General features: G+C 40.0%; 1 protein-coding gene across 3 annotated transcripts in view; it reads left to right on the top strand.

Annotated features, from left to right (window-relative positions):
• MAP4K3 (mitogen-activated protein kinase kinase kinase kinase 3) overlaps positions 1 to 20,069 on the top strand; it is a 363,843-nt gene that overhangs the window by 332,747 nt on the left and 11,027 nt on the right. For all 3 annotated transcript variants that reach the window (XM_030195906.1, XM_030195907.1, XM_030195905.1), the window contains 3 exons: positions 100 to 158; positions 3,896 to 3,999; positions 11,775 to 11,946. In XM_030195906.1, the coding sequence (XP_030051766.1) occupies positions 100 to 158; positions 3,896 to 3,999; positions 11,775 to 11,946 (335 nt within the window). The remainder of the gene's footprint in view (positions 1 to 99; positions 159 to 3,895; positions 4,000 to 11,774; positions 11,947 to 20,069) is intronic.

Below are 20,069 nucleotides of genomic sequence, written 5' to 3'. Positions count from 1 at the left end.
ATCTTACTGTGTCATGTTTGTTTATAAATAGTTTTGAAAAGCGAACTGAGTGTTAATTTACCAGATGAAGTATCAGATTTGCTTATGTTCATATTTTAGGAAATATGCAGTATCTGCTAAAATTCCAGACACAAAGTGGTGTCAAAAGTGTTGTGTTGGTAAGTAAAGTTACACTTGATTCCATCAGACTTCTAAGTACAGAACTGTATGGAATGTATGTGAATAATTATTGTAAATCCATGTTTTTAACATTTATTTCAGGTTGTATTCCCAGACTTGATGTTAAAAAAAAAAAAGGCTTCTTACATTTTGCCCCAAAAAGAAATCTTTTTTTTCCCAGCATGCATCATAGTCTGTCCCTTTCATAACTAGAGCCTAATCATATAGAGCAGTGGACCCCAAACCTGGGTTTTCAGGATGTCCATAATGAATATGCATGAGATAAATTTCCATGCAATGGAGGCAGTGCATGCAAATCTCTCTCATGAATATTCATTGTGAATATCCTGAAAACTCAACTGGCTGGGGGAGAGCCACTGATATAGAAGGGTTTTTCTTTACTTAAGTTTGATGAGATCTTGAAATAGGTCAATTAATAAAGGCCTACTATTTAGGCTCCATTTTATACACTTAAAAGGAGCAATAATCCAGTCTCCCCACTTTATAGTTTTTACCTGTGGGGCTTGCACCAGTAATGATGACAAAAGTCAGCATGTAGCTTTGCTTTGATTATTGCTGTGAGAAATCATGTTCTGTATGCTGCAAGGACTTCCATGCATCACTGATGTTGTCTCCCAAGATAGACAGGTCTCAGCTGAAATGCTAGACTAAGACAAATCATCCTTGTAGGTAGCAGCAATATGGGGCACTCTTGGCAGCAGAGTTTCACATTTCTGTTACAATAGGCACCTTCCCCATCCTCTCCCTTGTTCTTTTTTGAGCTGGAAAATTATTCCAAAGATAAACAGAATTTGCTATGTTGAAAGCAGAAGCAAGTACCTTACTAAATCTCGTTTCTGCAACAGATGTTGAAATCAAGCACCCCATACCGGTCGAGCACAGATTAAAGGAGATGAGACACAAATTCAGGATGTTGGGGAAATATTATGACCAATAATTCTATGGATCTTAGTACAGTAATTCTATGGATCTTAGTTGTTGAATGAAAGTTATTGTGAATTAAAGCATATATATATATGTATATATATATATTATATATATAAAAATTCTATTCAACAACGGTGAACAGGAGGTTTTTTAGACCAATGATGACTTGTTTGACCCACCTCATACACAGGAAACAATAAGTTCCAAGAGTGTGGTTTAAGATCCGAGTGAGGTCTTTTCCTCCTAATTTTTAATTATCAAAACATTGAGAAAAAATAAAAGACTTTATTTTAAATCCTTAAATGAAGATACCATACAGTGTTTAAAGGGGAAATACTATGGCCATCCTGTGTAAACACATGAAACGTCAGAATGCCCAGTTTGAACAACATGGGTGGCTTTTGAAATACTAAAACTCTAAGGTCCTTTTACAAAAGGATGTTAAGTTTTTGCGCTTCAACGGCAAACATTAACACATGGTAAATGTGCGAAGCTGCGCAGTACCTGTTGACAAGTTCTTTACAATAAATCCAATTACATGGACACTCTCTCAAATGCAGGGATAACCAGTGAATAACAAGTATTAATAATACCAGTCTTAATATGTAGACTTCAATATGTCACTATGCAGTCATTCTTCTTGTTATTTATTTTTTTATTAGGATTTATTTACCGCCGGAATTCACTCAAGGCGGTGTACAGTAAGAATAGATCAAACATGAGCAATAGGCAATTAGAGCAATAAAAATATTCGAACAACAATACAAAGTATGGCATGGTATACTACTTACAATGACAACACAATATGTACTAGAACATTATAATTGATAGTGAAGGGTAAGGCAAAGTTGTAACATATAGGTGAGTAAGAAAGTAGGAAGAATTAGAAAATAAGGTGATTGATTTGAAGAAAGTTGCATGTGAGGTCAAAGAGATGGTTAAATATTATGTCAGCTAGGGTAGGAGTGGATAAATATGTCCAGCTGCAGTATGTGCAGCCCGAGTCAGTCCTTGTATGTGAGAGTGAGACTAAGAAATTGGTTACTTCTTCCATTAAAGGCTTGGTTGAATCCAATTAAGATTTCCATGCAAGTGTATTTTGACTTTCAAAGATAAGAAATACATATTCTTTGAACCCGAACAACTACGTACATTCCTTAATATGAAGAGTATCTAGGGTTTAATCCATATTTGGGGTCTGCTATGTAAAGGGGAACCTCCTGTTTGTTTCCTTAAACTTTTATTTTGTTTAGCCAACTTCCTTTGGCATAATAGAATCTATCTTGAATCTATATTATATTAGTGGACTATATAACCAGCAATGTGTAATGTTTCCTGTTTTTGTTTTTTCTTTCATTGTATAAATCTACACTATGTGCTGGAGTATCTTGTCAAAGATGTATCTTTGTAAATTACTGAAAATGGAAAATTAAAAATTAAAAAAGGCTTGGTTGAAGAGCCAAGCAAGAATTTTCTGGACCTTCAGGAAATGGCAGGACTTAAAGCATCTCAATTTCTTGATGCAAGAATGTTGATGCGAAGAATGTTGCAAGTGCAATGTTCCGACTGCTACCCTGAAAAATAAGGAGCCTGTCGATGTATACACAGAACAAAAATCCTCGCGGGCTTGCAATCACACAGAAAACAGCGAAGGTGACTCAAAAAGGAGGACTGGACAATGCTCTTAAATACAGAGTTTATTGAACAATCTACGAACTTGACATGACCATGTTTCAGCCAATGGGCCTGCTTCAGGAATCTCCTAATGCTGTTAGTGTAGAATATGCATCAACTCAGGCTAGGATTGAAGAATCAATCAATGCTGGTAGTGAGTCTTCGCATGAAGATGAAATAACCGCCATTACTGTCTAAACTGTAGTACTCTGGAGAAATTGTCTAACAATTTGCAGGACTGGCACACAAAGCGGACCGGACCAGACCAGAGACGCTTTGTGCATCAGTCCTGCGAATTGTTAGATACTTTCTCCTGAGTACTACAGTTTAGTCAGTAATAAGTGTTATTTCATCTTCCCGCCAAGACCCGCTGCCAGCACGGATTGATTCTACAATCCTAGCCTGTTGAGGCATATGCTACACTAACAGCATTAAGAGACGCCTAAAGCAGGCCCATCGGCTGAAATGTGGCCGTGTTGTCTGTAAATGTTTCCATAAAATCTGAATTCAAGAGCATTGACTAGCTCTCCTTTTTGAGTCACCTTCGCTGTTTCCTGTGTGAATATAAAACCTGGCCATGTCAGCAGCAAGTCAGATGTATAGCAACAATATCAAAAGCTAAGTACAATGTTTTGAGCTATGTGAATTTAAGTGAGTTGGTGAAGAAAAATTCCAAAAATTGAGACCAATGATGATTGGGCAGCCATTGCATCAAGAAATTGAGATGCTTTAAGTCATACCATTTTCTGAAGGTGCAAAAAAAGTCTTTACTATGTGTTCTGAAATAGTTTAAGTAATATGAGTAAGAAGCAACAAGAAAAATGACTACATAGTGACATATTAAAGTCTACATATTAAGATTGGTATTGCTGGGATTATTAGTGTTGACAAGTTCTTTACAGTACATTAAAAGTATTTGGAATTAGTATGGATATACTTAATTCCTCTTCTATGCTCATAAATTGCAAAAACTACAGATGAAATGCTTTTTATATATTAAAATTCATTACATCCATTTCTTATATAATTTACATTGTATAACATCATCATATATTTTCATTGTACAGCAAGCTTACATCCATGCTATTAACAATTTTCTTTCCTTTATTGGCAGTGAGAAATCCATATACAGGTCACAAATATCTTTGTGGAGCACTACAATCTAGTATTGTTCTATTAGAGTGGGTTGAACCAATGCAAAAGTTTATGTTAATAAAGGTAAGCATTTCCTCGACAAGGCTTCCTTTACAGAGAGACTACGAGGTCACCTCCTAGTTTAAAATAGATAGGTCTAAAAAATATTGAGTGGAGTAGAAAGGGTAGACATGAATCACTTGCTTACTCTTTCAAAAAATACTAGGACTAGGGGGCACACAATGAAGCTACTAAGTAGTAAATTTAAATTTAAAACAAAGCACAGAAAATATTTCTTCACTCAATGAGTAATTAAACTCTGGAATTCGTTGCCAGAGAATGTGGTAAAAGCAGTTAGCTTAGCAGGGTTTAAAAAAGGTTTGGATAATTTCCTAAAAGAAAAGTCCATAAACCATTATTAGGATGGACTTGGGAAAATCCACTTCTTATTCCTAGGATAAGCAGCATAAAATCTGTTTTACTGTTCTGGGATCTTGCCAGGTACTTGGGACCTGGCTGGCCACTGTTGGAAACAGAATACTGGGCTTAATTGACCTTTGGTCTGTCCCAGCATGACAGCACTTATGTACACTATAAGAATCAGAATGATGTAGCATTTATAAAAGATAACATATTTCTTCCCATTTCTGAGACATTTTTCAAAATTCTTCTATAAAGGAATAGAGGATGCAAACAACTTTGGTCAACACTATGGTGAAAACCAAATAAGGACAGGTTATGTTAAGTTCTGTTTATTGAAAAGTTGGCTAACTCACAGGGAATTCAGTAACCCTCTAAACGAGGAGATACAAAACCTTTGCTTACAGAGCTTCTTAACAGCAATTTAATCTTTTGGTGATGCTCTATGGGAGGAATATTTCTATTATTGGAGACCAAAACAGTCACAAGGAAAAGCATAGAGTAATCTTTTATAATACGGTATTTGTCACTTTTACAGACTATTTGATTTCTCAGTAAGCCACTAAAATCATGCATTTACAAGACATCAACTTTAGTATATTTATTATTGGATATTGTCACTAATTACACTTTGGGAAATTATGTGCCAAAAATTGAAAACTATGCAAAAATAATTGCTCTGGAACATTATAAACCTCCCTTAGGGATGAAGGGCACAGTGTGTGTGTATTGCCACAGAGAAAGATGAGTGGTACGTGTATGACTACAGGACCTACGGGCACACTGTGTGTGTATGTGTATGCTGTTGCAGGGATGAGTGGCACAGTGTTTGAACTGCTGCAGGAAAAAAACTGCAGAGCCTTGTAATACTCTTTGGTTGTCCCCAAACTCCAGTCTTATGTGTTCAGGTAGGAGCAAGCAGCATGGAATGACTGATATTGACTGACTTCCAGTTACTTTGCATGGTTCCCACTTTGCATTCCTCTATCATCTTCTGCAGCATTTGAGGGGGGGGGGTGGTGTTCACCAGGACCTGCCTGCATATGTTAGGGGATTATGCAGTTTTGTGTGGTTCTATGCACAATCCATAAAGAGTTACAGGACTTTGCAAGCATATAAGTGCATGATTCCTCAGGCTGTACCTAAGCGTTCTTTTTCTGTTCCTGTTGGCCAAATATGCTGCCCTCTCATTTTCGCAGAAAAGTATCATCACCTGCAAAATACCACTACATTTAGACTTTGGGGCTGTTCAGAACTGAAATGGGCCATCATTCTTTCTCCATTTTGGGTGGATGATTTTGAAAGAAGGTTTCCCAGATGAAAGGGGTGTTTACCCATAGAGGCAATAAAACCACAGAATGTTGTTCACCTCTCTCCTCCCATCTATATGGGATACACATGTGCTTTTCCCTGTAGGAGGAAAGTGTCAGTGTCAGGGATAAACTGAGGAGATGGCCAGAGGACATACACACAGGAATTTTGTTTTGAAGTCCACACGCACTATTTATAAGCACAGATTATGCAGAGTAAAAAAAAAAAAAAATCCCTATAGCACTGGCTACTGTGGAATTTTTAAAGGGAAACTATAAGAAAATTTTTCCACCAACGTATAGGCTGGGTCAGTCACACAAACTGATGCTTCATCCAATAGTACTGACATACACCAGGCCTCTCAGAGCTCAGAAAATCAGAGGTTTTTCAGAGCATGTATGGGAAATCCTAAACAACTGCTACCTCAGAAATCCCTTTGTATTTGAGTATTTCATCCTCACTGCTGCCTAGATGTGTAACCACCTCTTTTGAGAAAGTTAGCTGTAGAGCATTTTCTTAATGACCCTGTTTTTCCCCAGTTCCTCTCCTCCGTCACCTCCAAATAAATAAATAAACAAATATGAATTGAATATGATGGACCAGATTTTTATCATGGTGAATTTAAGCACTGTCCCGTGCACTGAAAGTGTCTATTGGGCCACACCACAAACGGGGCTGTCTGTAATGTACCAAACTGCCATCACTGTTCCAGAATGTTTGAGTACAAGGCATTTTATAGAGCTTTCAAAACATGTGAATTTCCTTCCCCTCCAGCTGGAGGCAAAGCCCAAGCAGATAAAAGGCCAAGGTCGTGCATGAAATGGCACAAAAGATCTTCCTTGGAGCTTAAGTGCATATCTTGCAAGTAAGTGGAGCAGGAGTTGTGCCATAGAAAGCACCATATCAGGACTCCCTGGCAAGGAAGAGACTTAATTTTGCAACACTACAGGTCCTCCAGTCAGGGTTTTTCGATGCCGACCTTCAGCACCATTGATGTCTTCCTGAAATTACATAATAACATAGAAAATGATGGCAGATAAAGACCAATATAGTCCATCTAGTCTGCCCAGTAAGGTGACTAGAGTTGTAAGTGCTGCACTGTGCAATTTACACCCTTCTGTACCTTTGTGTAAGGTTGTATGTACAGTTCCATGCAGGTTACTCTCCTCTATGACTTTTTTGAAATGTGAAAGTAATTTATTTACATCATTTTTTTGTTTATCCCACGCCTTTTTGAATTCTGTCAATATTTTGTCCCCACCACCTTCACCAGGAGGGCATTCCAGGCATCCACTACCCTTTCCGTGAACATTTCGTGATGTTGCTTCTAAATTTTCCTTTTTATGGCCTTTAGGTCTACAGCTTACCCATCTTCCAAAATCATTTATTTGTTCATTAATACCTTTCCAAGTACTTAAACATCTGTATCATATGTCTCTTGCTCCTGCTTTCCTCTAGGGTTACTTATTCAGGTCTCTTTTCATGCATCTTGTGGTGCAGACCCCATACCATTTTTGTTGCCTCTGAACCACTTTTGAGTCTTTTTATATCCTCAGAAAGGTATGGCCTTTATGGAAGGAAAAGACCAGTCTCAACTGGTGAGACAATTCAAGTTTTATCTCATTCATATAATGAATTTGTTGACACCTAAGTCACTGGAGTTGAGATTCCAAGCTATTGCATAGTCTCTCTTTTCTTCATAGGTTGTTACCAGAAAAAATGCAGCAAGCAGAGTTTTTCCTGGGCATGGTTGACCTAATCAAACTACAAGCAGAAGCCGTTTTTAAGTCAGGACCACAGACATACTCCAGATTTGATGAGCTAGACATATCTTCTGATTCAGAGTCACTATCAGGCTGATTTTCAAAAGAGAAGGACACCCATCTTTCAACACAAAGAAGATGGGCGTCCTTCTCACAGGGTCGCCCAGATCGGCATATTTGAAAGCCGATTTTGGCCGTCCCCAACTGCTTTCCGTCGCGGGGACGACCAAAGTTTACGGGGGCGTGTTGGAGGCGTAGCGAAGGCGGGACTTGGGCGTTCCTAACACATGGGCGTCCTTGACCCATAATGGGAAAAAAAGGGCGTCCATGATGAGCACTTGGACGACTTTACCTGGTCCTGTTTTTCTTACGACCAAGCCACAAAAAGTTGCCCGAATTGACCAGATGACCACCGGAGGGAATCAGAGATGACCTCCCCTTACTCCCTCAGTGTTCACTAACCCCTTCCCACCCTCAAAAAATATCTTTAAAAATCTTTTGTGCCAGCCTCAAATGTCATACCTCAGGTCCATCGCAGCAGTATGCATGTCCCTGATCGTATTATCGAAACAAAAGATGGACGTCCGTCTTGTTTTGATAATACGGGTTTCCCCGCCCCTTAACCGGGACGTTTTGCGAGGACGTCCTCAGCAAAACTTGGGTGTCCCTTTCAATTATGCCCCTCAATATGTCCCCCATTCTATTATATAGCTTTCTGTTCCTCAGGTTACATTCACCCACATTCTGGGAGTTTTAATAGACAAAAATCTCACTTTTCAGCCTCGGATTGGACAAATAGTACACCATTGTTTCTACAGACTTTGCCTCATCAGATCAATAATCTCCTTACTACAACCTTCTGCCATAAACATTCTTATCCATTCTCTAGTTATAACCCAACTATTGCAATTCACTATACAAAGGGACTTCTTCTCAAAGATATATGACGTCTCCAAAGATATAAAATACCACAGTTCGTATCATCTACAAGGCCAGCCTAGACCCCTGCTAAAAACTGCTCATTGGCTCCCCACTTCTCATAGGATAACCTACAAAATCCTCCTTATGGTCTCCAAGACACTGTCCTCTGAAGAGCCACTTTATATTTCTCGGCATTTGATCCATTATACTCCTTCTCATTTACTTCGCTCCTTTGATCAAAAGTGGCTTGTTATACCCAGCTACAAAGAAATAATCCATGAGCACATCAGAGCATCAATCTTTTCAGTTCAGGGCCCACAATTGTGGAACTCCCTACCACCTCATTTACGACTTCAGACATCTCTTGTGCAGTTTAAAGTGGATCTTAAAACCTTCTTATACACACATGCATTCTGCTAATTCACCTCTGACCATCTAGTCCCAATATGTCCTCCATATGCTACCCTACCCCCTTTTTTTATCCTATCAATAATGGAGTTCTACCCCCTCTTCTCCCTTTTGCCCTATTTTTGTTTTGAGCATATAAGTATAGGATTGTAAGCAGTCTAGATGGTTTTCCTTTTGGCAGGATAGGAGTGGAGGAGTGGCCTAGTGGTTAGGGTGGTGGACTCTGGTCCTGGGGAACTGAGGAACTGAGTTCGATTCCCACTTCAGGCACAGGCAGCTCCTTGTGACTCTGGGCAAGTCACTTAACCCTCCATTGCCCCAGGTACAAATAAGTACCTGTATATAATATGTAAGCCGCATTGAGCCTGCCATGAGTGGGAAAGTGTGGGGTACAAATGTAACAACAAATATTAATAAAACTTGGAAACTTAACCACAGTAGTCAATACAACGGAGCTTTTTCTAGACATCAAACTACTCAGCCTGATCCTTTTTAGCACATGGTTTCCACAATCCATGTAACTTCTCGTGCACATATCTTCATGCTTAAGCAGTAGATGGCATTAAAATTCTAGAGCGGTCAATACAGTCACTGACACACCAAATCATATAACCAGAAAACAACAGAACACCAGTACGAAAAGCTGGTTCAGAGGGACATTCAACTAGTCATTGTTGTTTAGAAATCCATTCCTTACATCCAAGGAGGACATTATACCATGCAGGCATTTGCTGAAATGTGGCTGCATTGGGTATCTATTCTATATATATATAAAAGGCACTTTGAAGCCTCAAGCCGGAAACTTGAGGCGCCCGAGATATCCGGTTTGGCCTGCAGGCTCCAGTCACTGTAGCTCCGCCCTCGCGTTAAAACGCGATGATGTTGAGGGCGGGGCGGCCCTCGCGTCAAAACGCGATGACGTTGAGGGCGGGGCGGCCCTCGCAACCACGTCACTGAGGGACGAAGAGGAGAGGTGTGCAACTCGGAACGGAGGCACGGAGGGGGTGTCTGCAACTCGGGAGGGAGGGAGGACGGGGGGGGGGATTACCCTGCGGGAGGGAGGGAGGACGGGGGAGGGGGGGATTACCCTGCTAGCGCCCGTTTCATTTTTGCCAGAAACGGGCATTTCTTACTAGTGTCCAATAAACTTCCCTTTTTTTGCCATGCTGGTATCCTGCTGCTGCATTTGGTTCCTTACACCAGTTCATCGTGCTGATCACTGCTTGTGTAGCTTCGCCTCAGTCTTGGACCATGTTCTAAAATAGTACAAAGGAAAGAAAATAGTATTGAAAGGGATTATTGGGGGCACACCACTCTATTTTAGAATGGCATATGAAGGATAACATGCTGTGTTAGTGACCACTTAAGTTCGAGTCCTATAATATATTGGTCCCTGAAACATGTATTTTTGTTCATGTGATGACTGATAGTTGCTTAGTTAGATAGTTGTGGCTGCTTCTCAATAAAAATTATTTTTGAAAAAATTAGATATATTCTACATAAATAAGGAGGATCTGGATCTGGAACTGAGCTATTTGTTGAAGAATCTACCTCGCAACAGCAAACCAGTCTGGGAGTATAGAATGTCATCACAGAAAAGCTTAGCCATTGCCTGAAACTTCAAATTGTTCTTGAACCAGGAGATACTAAACATCTTTCACCATTAGAGTGTTTCAACAATAGATCTCTTTTTGTAGGAAGACAAACTTCCACATTTCTGCTCCAGAAAGTCAAGTGATAGCAATCTAAGATTGTGTGCTTCTGTATACACTGGGGAATGGGGCTCCTTTATGCTTATCCTTCTTTTTCTCCAATATCAAACACTATAGAAAATAAGACAAGGGCAGGTTGGTCATAATACTCTTATGCCCAACCTTCCCGTGACAGATCTGGTTTCCTCAACTGTACTTATTATCCATCAAAAAAACTTGTGCATCTGTCAAGAGTCCCCATCCCTAGAGTGATTACCCATGATCAGGTGAAAATTCTTCATCTGAATATCCACTCTTCAGTACTCATAGCATCGGTGTTGAGCACTCTTTAATAATCTACCTTTATCAAAGAGTGGAAGATATCCTGACAGCTTCCGGAAAACATAACGTGAAAATCTTGCAGCTTCAAGCGGACATAATTTTCTGGTGCACTTATCTGTTGTTTTATTGTACCTTTCCTTATCTGGTCTTCAGGCCACATCAATGAAATTTAAGAACAGTAGCTGCATTTCACTCATAGGTAAACTTGATGTCACTGCATCCATGATGACCAGGTTCCTGAAAGGGTTACAGGACACAAAGCTACCATTCCAGTGGGATCTCATTGTAGTTCTACTTCAGCTTATGAAGCCTTCATTTGAGCCTGTAGATTCAGCAGAGCTGAAGGAATAAATACTTTTCATGAAAGATTCTTTTGCTAATTGCAGTGACTTCAGCTAGAAGATGAAGCAAAATGCAAGTCCTTACTCCTTATCTCTTATTTTCCATATATACAATTTCTCCACAATAAGATGGTACTTCTGACTTTTGGCAAAAAAATATCCACTTTTCATATCATTTCATCCAAGGTGCTGCCCATCTTTTTTTCAAAACCAAATGCTTACAAAGCTGATCAGGGTCTGTACATACTGGACTGTAAGAGAGCAATAACTTATGTGGGGGGGAAAACCCCTATCACATCAGTAATCTATGCAACTTTGTATCTTCTTTGATCTTAGCAAGTTAGGATTGATGGTAATAAGAAACATTTCATCAACCTGTCTAGCCAGCTGCATTTCCCACTGCTACAACCTAGCAGAACTGTAACAGGGATACAAGAGGCACCTAAACTGTGCAGAAGGAATGTACATAAGTTAGACCATTTTTAAAAAGAGAAGTGTGCACTTATGTTCCCTTTTAATATTACCCCTTGGAAAGTATGCTCACACACCAGTATATTCATCGGTGTAGTATCTTGATTATTTTAAAGTATCAATTATATTATTTCAGTTGAAATGTTTATTGTGGGCTGGAAAATGTTTTAATACTTTTTTTTTCAATGTAGCATATCGACTTTCCTTTGCCTTGTCCTCTTGTGATGTTTGAAATGCTGGTAGTTCCTGAACAAGAGTATCCCTTAGTTTGTGTCAGTGTCAGTAGAGGGACAGATTTCAACCAAGTGGTGCGGTTTGAGACTGTCAACCCAAACTCTACCTCTTCATGGTTTACAGAAACAGGTTTGTATATTTTTTCCTAATTCATATTTCCAAAGCTTTTGAATTTGTTATCTTTGTTTCTTATTAATAGAACATTTAAGCAACTTTGGCAAGTAGATATTGTAGTAAAATGTTTTAAATTTAATTGCAATAATGAGTACTGTACAAACTACATAAATAGCAAAAACTGTTGGTGCTGTACACTGAAATACTTACATAATGTCAACAGGTCTTAGTTTATGTGAAAGTATCTGTTTAGTCTTTAAATTTTAAAAATTGCCTTTATCCTACTAAACAAGATTAGTTGAGCTTTCAATGTATTTGTGTAAAACTGTGTTTGGCTTGAAAAGAAGCTTTCAGTAGTTATATTGCATGTTACTGGGGTATATCAGATAGGTCTACATTGATGAATTTCTAGGTTGTGTAAGCAGATTTTTCTTCATCCAAAGTGTAAACTTGTATTATATCTTTTCAAGACTTGAAACTGAGTCAGGAACTGCCTGACAAAGAAATCTAGTGGCCTCCAGAAAACTCTCTCAAATGATGTATGTTCTCAGGTGTGTAGATGTTAAGTAGAAAAATTGTTCCTTTTCGTCTATACTAGACAAGTCCAGAACCAGTGGATAGAGACAGAGAAAGAAAGTAATTCTTTGTATCTCACCCCTTAAGGGTTCATAGCCATAGTATGTTCAGTACCTTTCTAAGTGGATGATGGACGGACCATGCAGCTCTTCCTTGGTGCTTATCACAGAGCACCTGAACAGGTTGGTAACTATGTCTTAGTAGAGCAGGGATTTCCTAATGGACAGTTTATGCTCCTTTTGATATGTTCTGGAGCCAGTGTGACACTCAGTGGTGCCAAGACCACCCCCCCCCTTGCATGGTAGTTTAAGGAGTTAGAGGCCAAAGGCTTTCATACTGCTTTCTGCGTGTGACAGACTGCTTGCACTGTTTGTTGAGGTACTGTTGTATCTCATAAGGTAAGTTCTGCCTTTCCTCTACTGTTCTCTAGAAAATGTTATGTTCTTCGCACTCATTTGGCATGTTGTCATTTGGCATGTTGTTATGGCAGCTCTCTTGTATTATCTGGTAAGTTAAAAAAAAAAAGTTTGCCTTGTAGAGTATTCCACTGTTTGACTAGCCGGCTATGAGTGGCATAATCGAAAGGGGCGCCCAAGTTTTCCTAAAAAATCCTTGCAGGATATCCCGACGAAGGGGTGGGGAAACCCATATTATCGAAACAAGATGGGTGTCCATCTTTCGTTTCGATAATACGGTCGGGGATGGTTTATGGTTTATGAACTTTTATATTATATACAGGTACTTTCACTGTCCCTAGTGGGATCACAATCTAAGTTTTGTACCTGGGACAATGGAGAGTTATGTGTCTTGCCCAGGGTCACAAGGAGCCACAGTGGAAATCAAACCCAGTTTCCCTGGTTCTCAGCCCACTACACTAACCAGTAGGCCACTCTGTAAATCTTCAGAATCATGGACAAATAAAATGGAGCACCATTACATAAAGCTTTGTGGATCAGCGTTAACACTGGGGAGCACCAAGCAGGATGTGAGAAGGGAGTGATATCATCATAGATAAGTGGATAAGTTTCTGTAATGGATCTATGCTGTTTAACATAACCATAAATGATCTGCAGATAGGAGTGACAAGTGAGGCAATCAAATGTGCGGGTGATACAAAATTTTTGAAAGTAATTATAATAATAAATAGAAATAAATCAAAACAGAGAAAAATAAGATGATACCTTTTTTATTGGAGTAACTTAATACATTTTTTTTATTAGCTTTCGAAGGTAACCCCCCCTTCAGATCAGAAATAACACCACTTTACTGAAAGTAATTAAAATGGCAGAGGATTGTGAGGATTTGCAGATGTATCTTGTGAGCCTAGATGACTGGGCATCTAAATAGCAGATGAAATGTAATTGGACAAAGACAAAGTGATTCATGAATGGGACTTATATACCACCTTTCTGTGGTTTTTCCAACTACATTCAAAGCGGTTTATATATTTTATACAGGTAATTATTTGTACCTGGGACAATGGAGGGTTAAGTGACTTGCCCAGAGTCACAAGGAGTTGCAGTGGGAATCGAATCCAGTTCCCCAGGATCAGAGTCCACTGCACTAACCACTTGGCTACTCCAGTTACAGGTGGAAAATGCTGGGGTCTGAGTTGTCACTGTTACAAAATAGCTCCCAGATAACCTGAGAACCTATACAAAAAGAACTTACAAAAGCAAATTTGGTGAAACAAGTCTTAATTAATTTATTGTTAAAAATAAGAAATATACTCTTGCAAGAATGGGTGTCTCTGAAAGCAAGCAGGCATATACCCTTCATTAATTTTTACAGTTTATATAATCTTTTTCTTTGGTTAGATTAAGTATCTGCCCCTAAGTTTCTCGTTAGATATTGATCACATTTACCCCCTATTACATCAGTGCTGATTATCATATATCAGGTGGGCCTGAGTAGGTCAGGGCCCACCCACTTAGGGCTCAGGCCCACCCAACAGTAACACACATTTAGCGGTAGATTGTGGGGATCCAAAGCTCCGTCAGCTGAAGACTTCCGCCTAATGGTAACAAAAATGCTACTCTCAACGATACCGGAACCTGCGCATGCTCAGTTTTCAGCGCATGCCTTCTGCAGACTGCCAAGGTGGAAAGAAGCGTTTTCCTGCCAGCTTAGATATTTTTTTGGTGATGGTGGTGTGGAGAACACTTGGTGCCCACCCACTTCTTGCCTAGGCACACCCAAAATCTGTTGCCTGGCTACACCTCTGTCATATGGCAATCCCTTCTGAAATTTTCCATAGACAGTCTCTATTCATTGTTAGTTCTGCTCGGTTTACATTTTCTTAAAAACCCCATGTGAAAACTCTGCATTAACAGTTTCACACATGGCATGCTTCACCTTCCCCTCAACCCCCTTTTCTTCTGTTCCCTTGTCTCATGCCTGGCTAAATTTTTATTTCATCTCTAAGGCCTGTCCTTGAAACTTTCATACATCTCTCTCAGCAGTTTGGGCTTCTTTCTCCCCATCCTCTCTCCTCCTGACTCAACATTCCTTATCAATTTGCACACGTCTCTTTAAAATAACACAGTTCCTTTGCTAGTAATTTAGAAAGCTATAATGTGGTGATCTCTGTTAAAAAGGGCCTACACAAATATAGTTAGGGCATAAGTTATATATCCTATCTTTGTAATTATGTTAAGTGAAAAAGCAATATATTTACACATTTCTCACATCATCACCCAAGAAATAAATCTCTGAGTCATTATGGGCAATGCATTGAAATTTTCAGCCCAGTGTGCTGTGGCTGCTAATGAAAAGCAAATAGAATGTTGGGGATTATTCAAAAAGAAATGGAGAACAAAGCTGAGAATATTATTATGACTCTGCATAGACCCCCAGATTCAAACACAATGGAGTATTGTGTACCATTCTAATTTTACAGTTCTGATTGCCCTATCACAAAAAGGATAGAGCAGAATCAGAGAAGAGCAATAAAAATGATAACGGGGATAGAACACCCTCCCTTATGAATAAAGACTAAACAATGTAGGGTTTTTTGGCTTGGAGAAAAGACAACACAGAGGGGATATGATAGAAGTTATTAAACCATGAATTGGTGAACGGTTAATAGGGAATAGTTGTTTAACCTTTCAACACAAAAACAAGAGGGGACTCCATGAAATTGATTACCAGCACACTGAAAACACATCAAAGAAGTTTTGGGGGGTTTTTTTTTGTGCAGCCAGAGGATGTGATCAAGGCAACTAACATAGACATTCCAAAATAGATTTGGGCAAGTTCCCAGAGAAAAAGTCCATAAAAACTTATTAGCCAGGTAGACAGGTTTTTTTTTAACTGACCTCGGTCTCTGAGGAGAATGGATCAACCTGTGTTGACTTCTCCCTCTTTGATCCCTAACAAGGGTATTCTCAGTGTTGCGCCACAAGGATCGATCCTTGGTCTGGTACTTTTTAAGATTTTTATGAGTGATATTGCAGGAGAGCTTTCCATAAGAACATACAAAAAGCTATGTTGAGTCAGACCAGGATTCTGTCTCTAACAGTGGTCTGTCTGAGTCACAAGTACCCAGCAGATCCCAAAAAGTAATCTATTTCCCATAGCTCATTTCCAGGGATGAGCAGTGGCTTTTCAAAGTCTACCTGGCTAATAATTTCTTATAGACTTTTCCTCATTTTGGTCGCCCTTCTCTGTATCTTTTCCAATTCTGTTATTTCAAGACACAGTCTCACCATGGAACAATACAGAGGTGTTCCTCTATAACTTCTTTTCTGATTTCTCTCCCTCGATTGTTATCGAACCACGTTTTGCATTGGTGAACAGAAACATGTCACATTCCGGGTGCAGCTTAGAGGGAACTATGATTCCAATCCATCAAGAAGTACCTTGGGTTTACTCTTCAATCCAACAATTTTTAGTCCAGAGTCCTTCCCTTCGGCCTTTCCTCGACCCCAATGGTGTTTTACAAGTGCTTCATAGTAGCCACTACACACCTTCACAAGAATGGCAATTTTTTATTTCCATACCTAGACGCGGCTTCTAGTAACTCAGAGTTACAAGACTTCTAGAGGAGGCAATCACTCCTCTACAGTCTCTGGGGTTCCTTATCTTCAGAAGTTCACACGTCAACAAACAAAATTTCCTTATAGGAGCTGTCCTGCACACTATTCAATCCAGGGCATTTTTTCCAAAAGACAGATCCAAACATTTATGCCCCACATTCATGCCATACAATCAGTGACCAAGGTCACAGCCAGAGTTTGCTTATGGATGCTAGGGCATTTGACTGCAACTGTTTCCACATTGTCCCCTTAGCTCATCTAAAAATGTGATATCCTCAGTGGGGTCTCAAGTTCCAGTGGAATCAGTATTCCCAAACTTTTTCCTCCATACTATATACCCAATTTCCTGATTGTATTTCCATTAATCTACTTAACCACAAAGGACACACCAATCAGCCTGTAGTTCCCGACCTCCGCCTACCGTTTTTGTGGAGAGGGTCCACATCCTACCTACAGTCCCCCGGGACCGCATTGAAAAGGTCAGACAGCAGAGCCACCAGAAGTTCCCTGAGTTCCTTTAGTATTTAGCTATGGCACACTGTGCTACATTAAAGTGGCAACACAGAAGGCAATAAAACAATTTAATAGAATAGGGTATAAGCAAAGATGAAAAATATAGATAAGATAGAGTAACAGGAGGTAGAGAATAAGGGAACTAGTTTAAAGAAAGTTGCATATGAAGTCAGAAAGATGCTTGAATATTATCTCAACGATAAGCATGTCCTGCTACAGGATGTGCAGCGATGTTACTCCTCATGTGTGTGCAACTAGCAAGTTAGTTACTACTTCTATTAAAGGCCTGGGTGAAGAGCCAAGCTTTCACCTGCTTCCTGAAGTAAAAATAGTCTTGTGTTAAGCACAGCCTTTAAGGGAGTGTGCTCCAGACTGTGAGGGCTACTCTGGAGAAGAGTCACTGGCTGGTATCTCATTGTATGGTGTCCTTTAGAACATAAGAGTAGCCATACTGGGTCAGACCAATGGTTCATTTAGCCCAGTATCCTGTTTTCCAAACAGTGGTCAAGCCAGGTCAGAAGTACCTGGCAGAAACCCAAATCGTGGCAACACTCCATACTACAAATCCCAGGGCAAGCAGTCTCAATAGCAAACTAGGGACTTTTCCTCCAGGAATTTGCTTTTTTAAATCCAGATACGCTAACCGCTGTTACCACCTCTTCTGGCAAAGAGTTACAGAGCTTAACTATTTGTTGAGTGAAAAAATATTTCCTCCTATTTGTTTTAAAAGTATTTACATGTAACTTCCTCGAGTGTCCCCTAGTCTTTATACTTTTGGAATGAGTAAAAAATCGATACTTCTACTCATTCTACACCACTCAGGATTTTGTAGACCTCAATCATATCTCCCCACGTCCGTCTCTTTTCCAGGCTGAAGAGCCCTAACCTCTTTAGCCTTTCCTCATATGAGAGAAGTTTCCGCGATACCTTTTTTGAGATATGGTGACCAGAACTGAACGCAATACTCAAGGTGCGGACGCACCATGGAGCATTATAATTTATTTATTTATTTATTTGTTGCATTTGTATCCCACATTTTCCCACCTATTTGCGGGCTCAGTGTGGCTTACAATACATTGTGAATAATGGAAGTACAATTTATTACAAATCAGTTATGGATTACATTGTGAGAAGTTAAGCGAAGACAAAGTCAAAGTATCTTTGGGGAATAGGACATTTTCGGTCTTATTCTCCAACCCTTTCCTAATAATTCCTAGCATCCTGTTTGCTTTTTTTGTCCACCACCACACACTGAGCAGAAGATTTCAGTGTATTATCTACAATGACACCCAGATCTTTTTCTTGAGCGCTGACCCCCTAGGTGGACCCTAGCATCAGATAACTGTGATTTGGATTATTCTTTCCAATGTGCATCCTTTGGAGAGAGTGTCGTTAGGGATACTCTTTGAGAGAATCTGGTTAAGGTGGAATTCGGATGCTACCTTTAGAAGGAAGTTGGGATAGGTACGAAGAAACACTATTATGATGAAATTTTGTGCAAGGTGTATCAGTTACTAGGGCCTGACGCTTGCTAACCCTGCATGCTGAAGTGACCATCACCAGAAAAAAGGACTTTCAATATCAAGAACTTCAGGTGGCAGGTGTCTAGTGGCTCAAAAGGTTCTTTCATCAACTGGGTGAGGATGACATTGAGGTTCCATGACACCGTGGAAAGTTTTTTTTTTTTTCACTTTGAATTTTTATTAAATATGCACAACTTAATGACATACCAGGACACCATATGTCCAAACTGTCTGCAACAGCCCACGCAGGAGCCAACATTAACACAATCCACTAGTACAATCACTCTGCTCCTAATAATAACAGCATATATATAATCTAACCCTCCTCCCTTTTACTCAACTATTATCCCCCCAAACCCAACACTCTTCCCCCCAACCCCTCCCCCCTCCACCCCCTCCTAGTAGTAATCATACCCTAAAAACCCAAAAAGCAAAAGGCAAAAAACCAGAGCTCCTCACCCGGGGACCAACTGGACCCAGGAGTCAATATGATGGCGGCTCCGGGGCTCAAATATTAGAGTAAGGTTTATCCCACTTGAACAGCAACCACCACCCCGAGCTACAAGCCAAAAATCAACATAAACGTGAACTGACGATGATTAATATTTATACCCCAAATGTGAATCGGGAATTTTTTCAAAAGGAGGAGCTGTTGAGATTTGTGGGAGGTCATATAGTGGTGGTGGGGGATTTCAATTTGGGCCCGGAGGCTAGACTGGACCATTCAGAAGGGGGAGGTTATCATAGTGGACAGGGGAGAAAAGCCTTGTTGCAACTCATGAAAGGGTTAGAGGTGGTGGATTGCTGGAGACTGTTACATGGAACTCAGCGTGATTATACCTTTTACTCCCATGCAGCACAGTCATATTCTAGGCTGGATGGGTTATGGGTCCATCGAAATGCGTGTGGCATATGGTGGACACCATGGAAAGTTTGATAGGGGGCTTTGTCAACATTTTTTCCAAAACCTCATGCCCATCCTGATGAAAGCACACTGTGTACTTTGGACTGCAAATGAGTCTGGAGTGGACTAAAGTGCATAGAAAGTCCACCCAGCTTTTTGTTTATTTTAACCCAAACAGGATGGGGGGTATCCATCGGTAAATGCACTTTATCCGGTTGGCTGGCAGATTGCATCTCCTTTACTTATGCCCAGGCTGGGCTGAAACTGGAGGGTCATTTCATGGCTCACAAAGTCAGAGCCATGGCTGTGTAGATAGCCCACTTGAGGTCAGCCTCCATTCAGGAGATTTTCAAGGCAGAAACCTGGTCTTTGGTCAACATATTCATATCTCATTTCTGCCTTCAGCAAGATTCCTAATGCGACTGCTTAGTCAGACAGTTCTGTGGAATTTGTATGGAGTCTAGAATCCAACTCCACCCTGCTAGGCCCATTTTTGTTCTGTTCCAGGCTGCACCCTCTCAACAGCATTGTATAATTGATTCACAGTTTGCCTTTTCTGTTGCAAGTCCCTATTGTCCTCTAGTT

The sequence above is a fragment of the Microcaecilia unicolor genome, chromosome 3 (assembly GCF_901765095.1).
Source record: "Microcaecilia unicolor chromosome 3, aMicUni1.1, whole genome shotgun sequence".
In the NCBI taxonomy this organism is placed as follows: domain Eukaryota; kingdom Metazoa; phylum Chordata; class Amphibia; order Gymnophiona; family Siphonopidae; genus Microcaecilia; species Microcaecilia unicolor.
The sequence above is the reverse complement of the archived record's forward strand: the minus strand, read 5'-3'. Positions and strand labels throughout refer to the sequence as shown.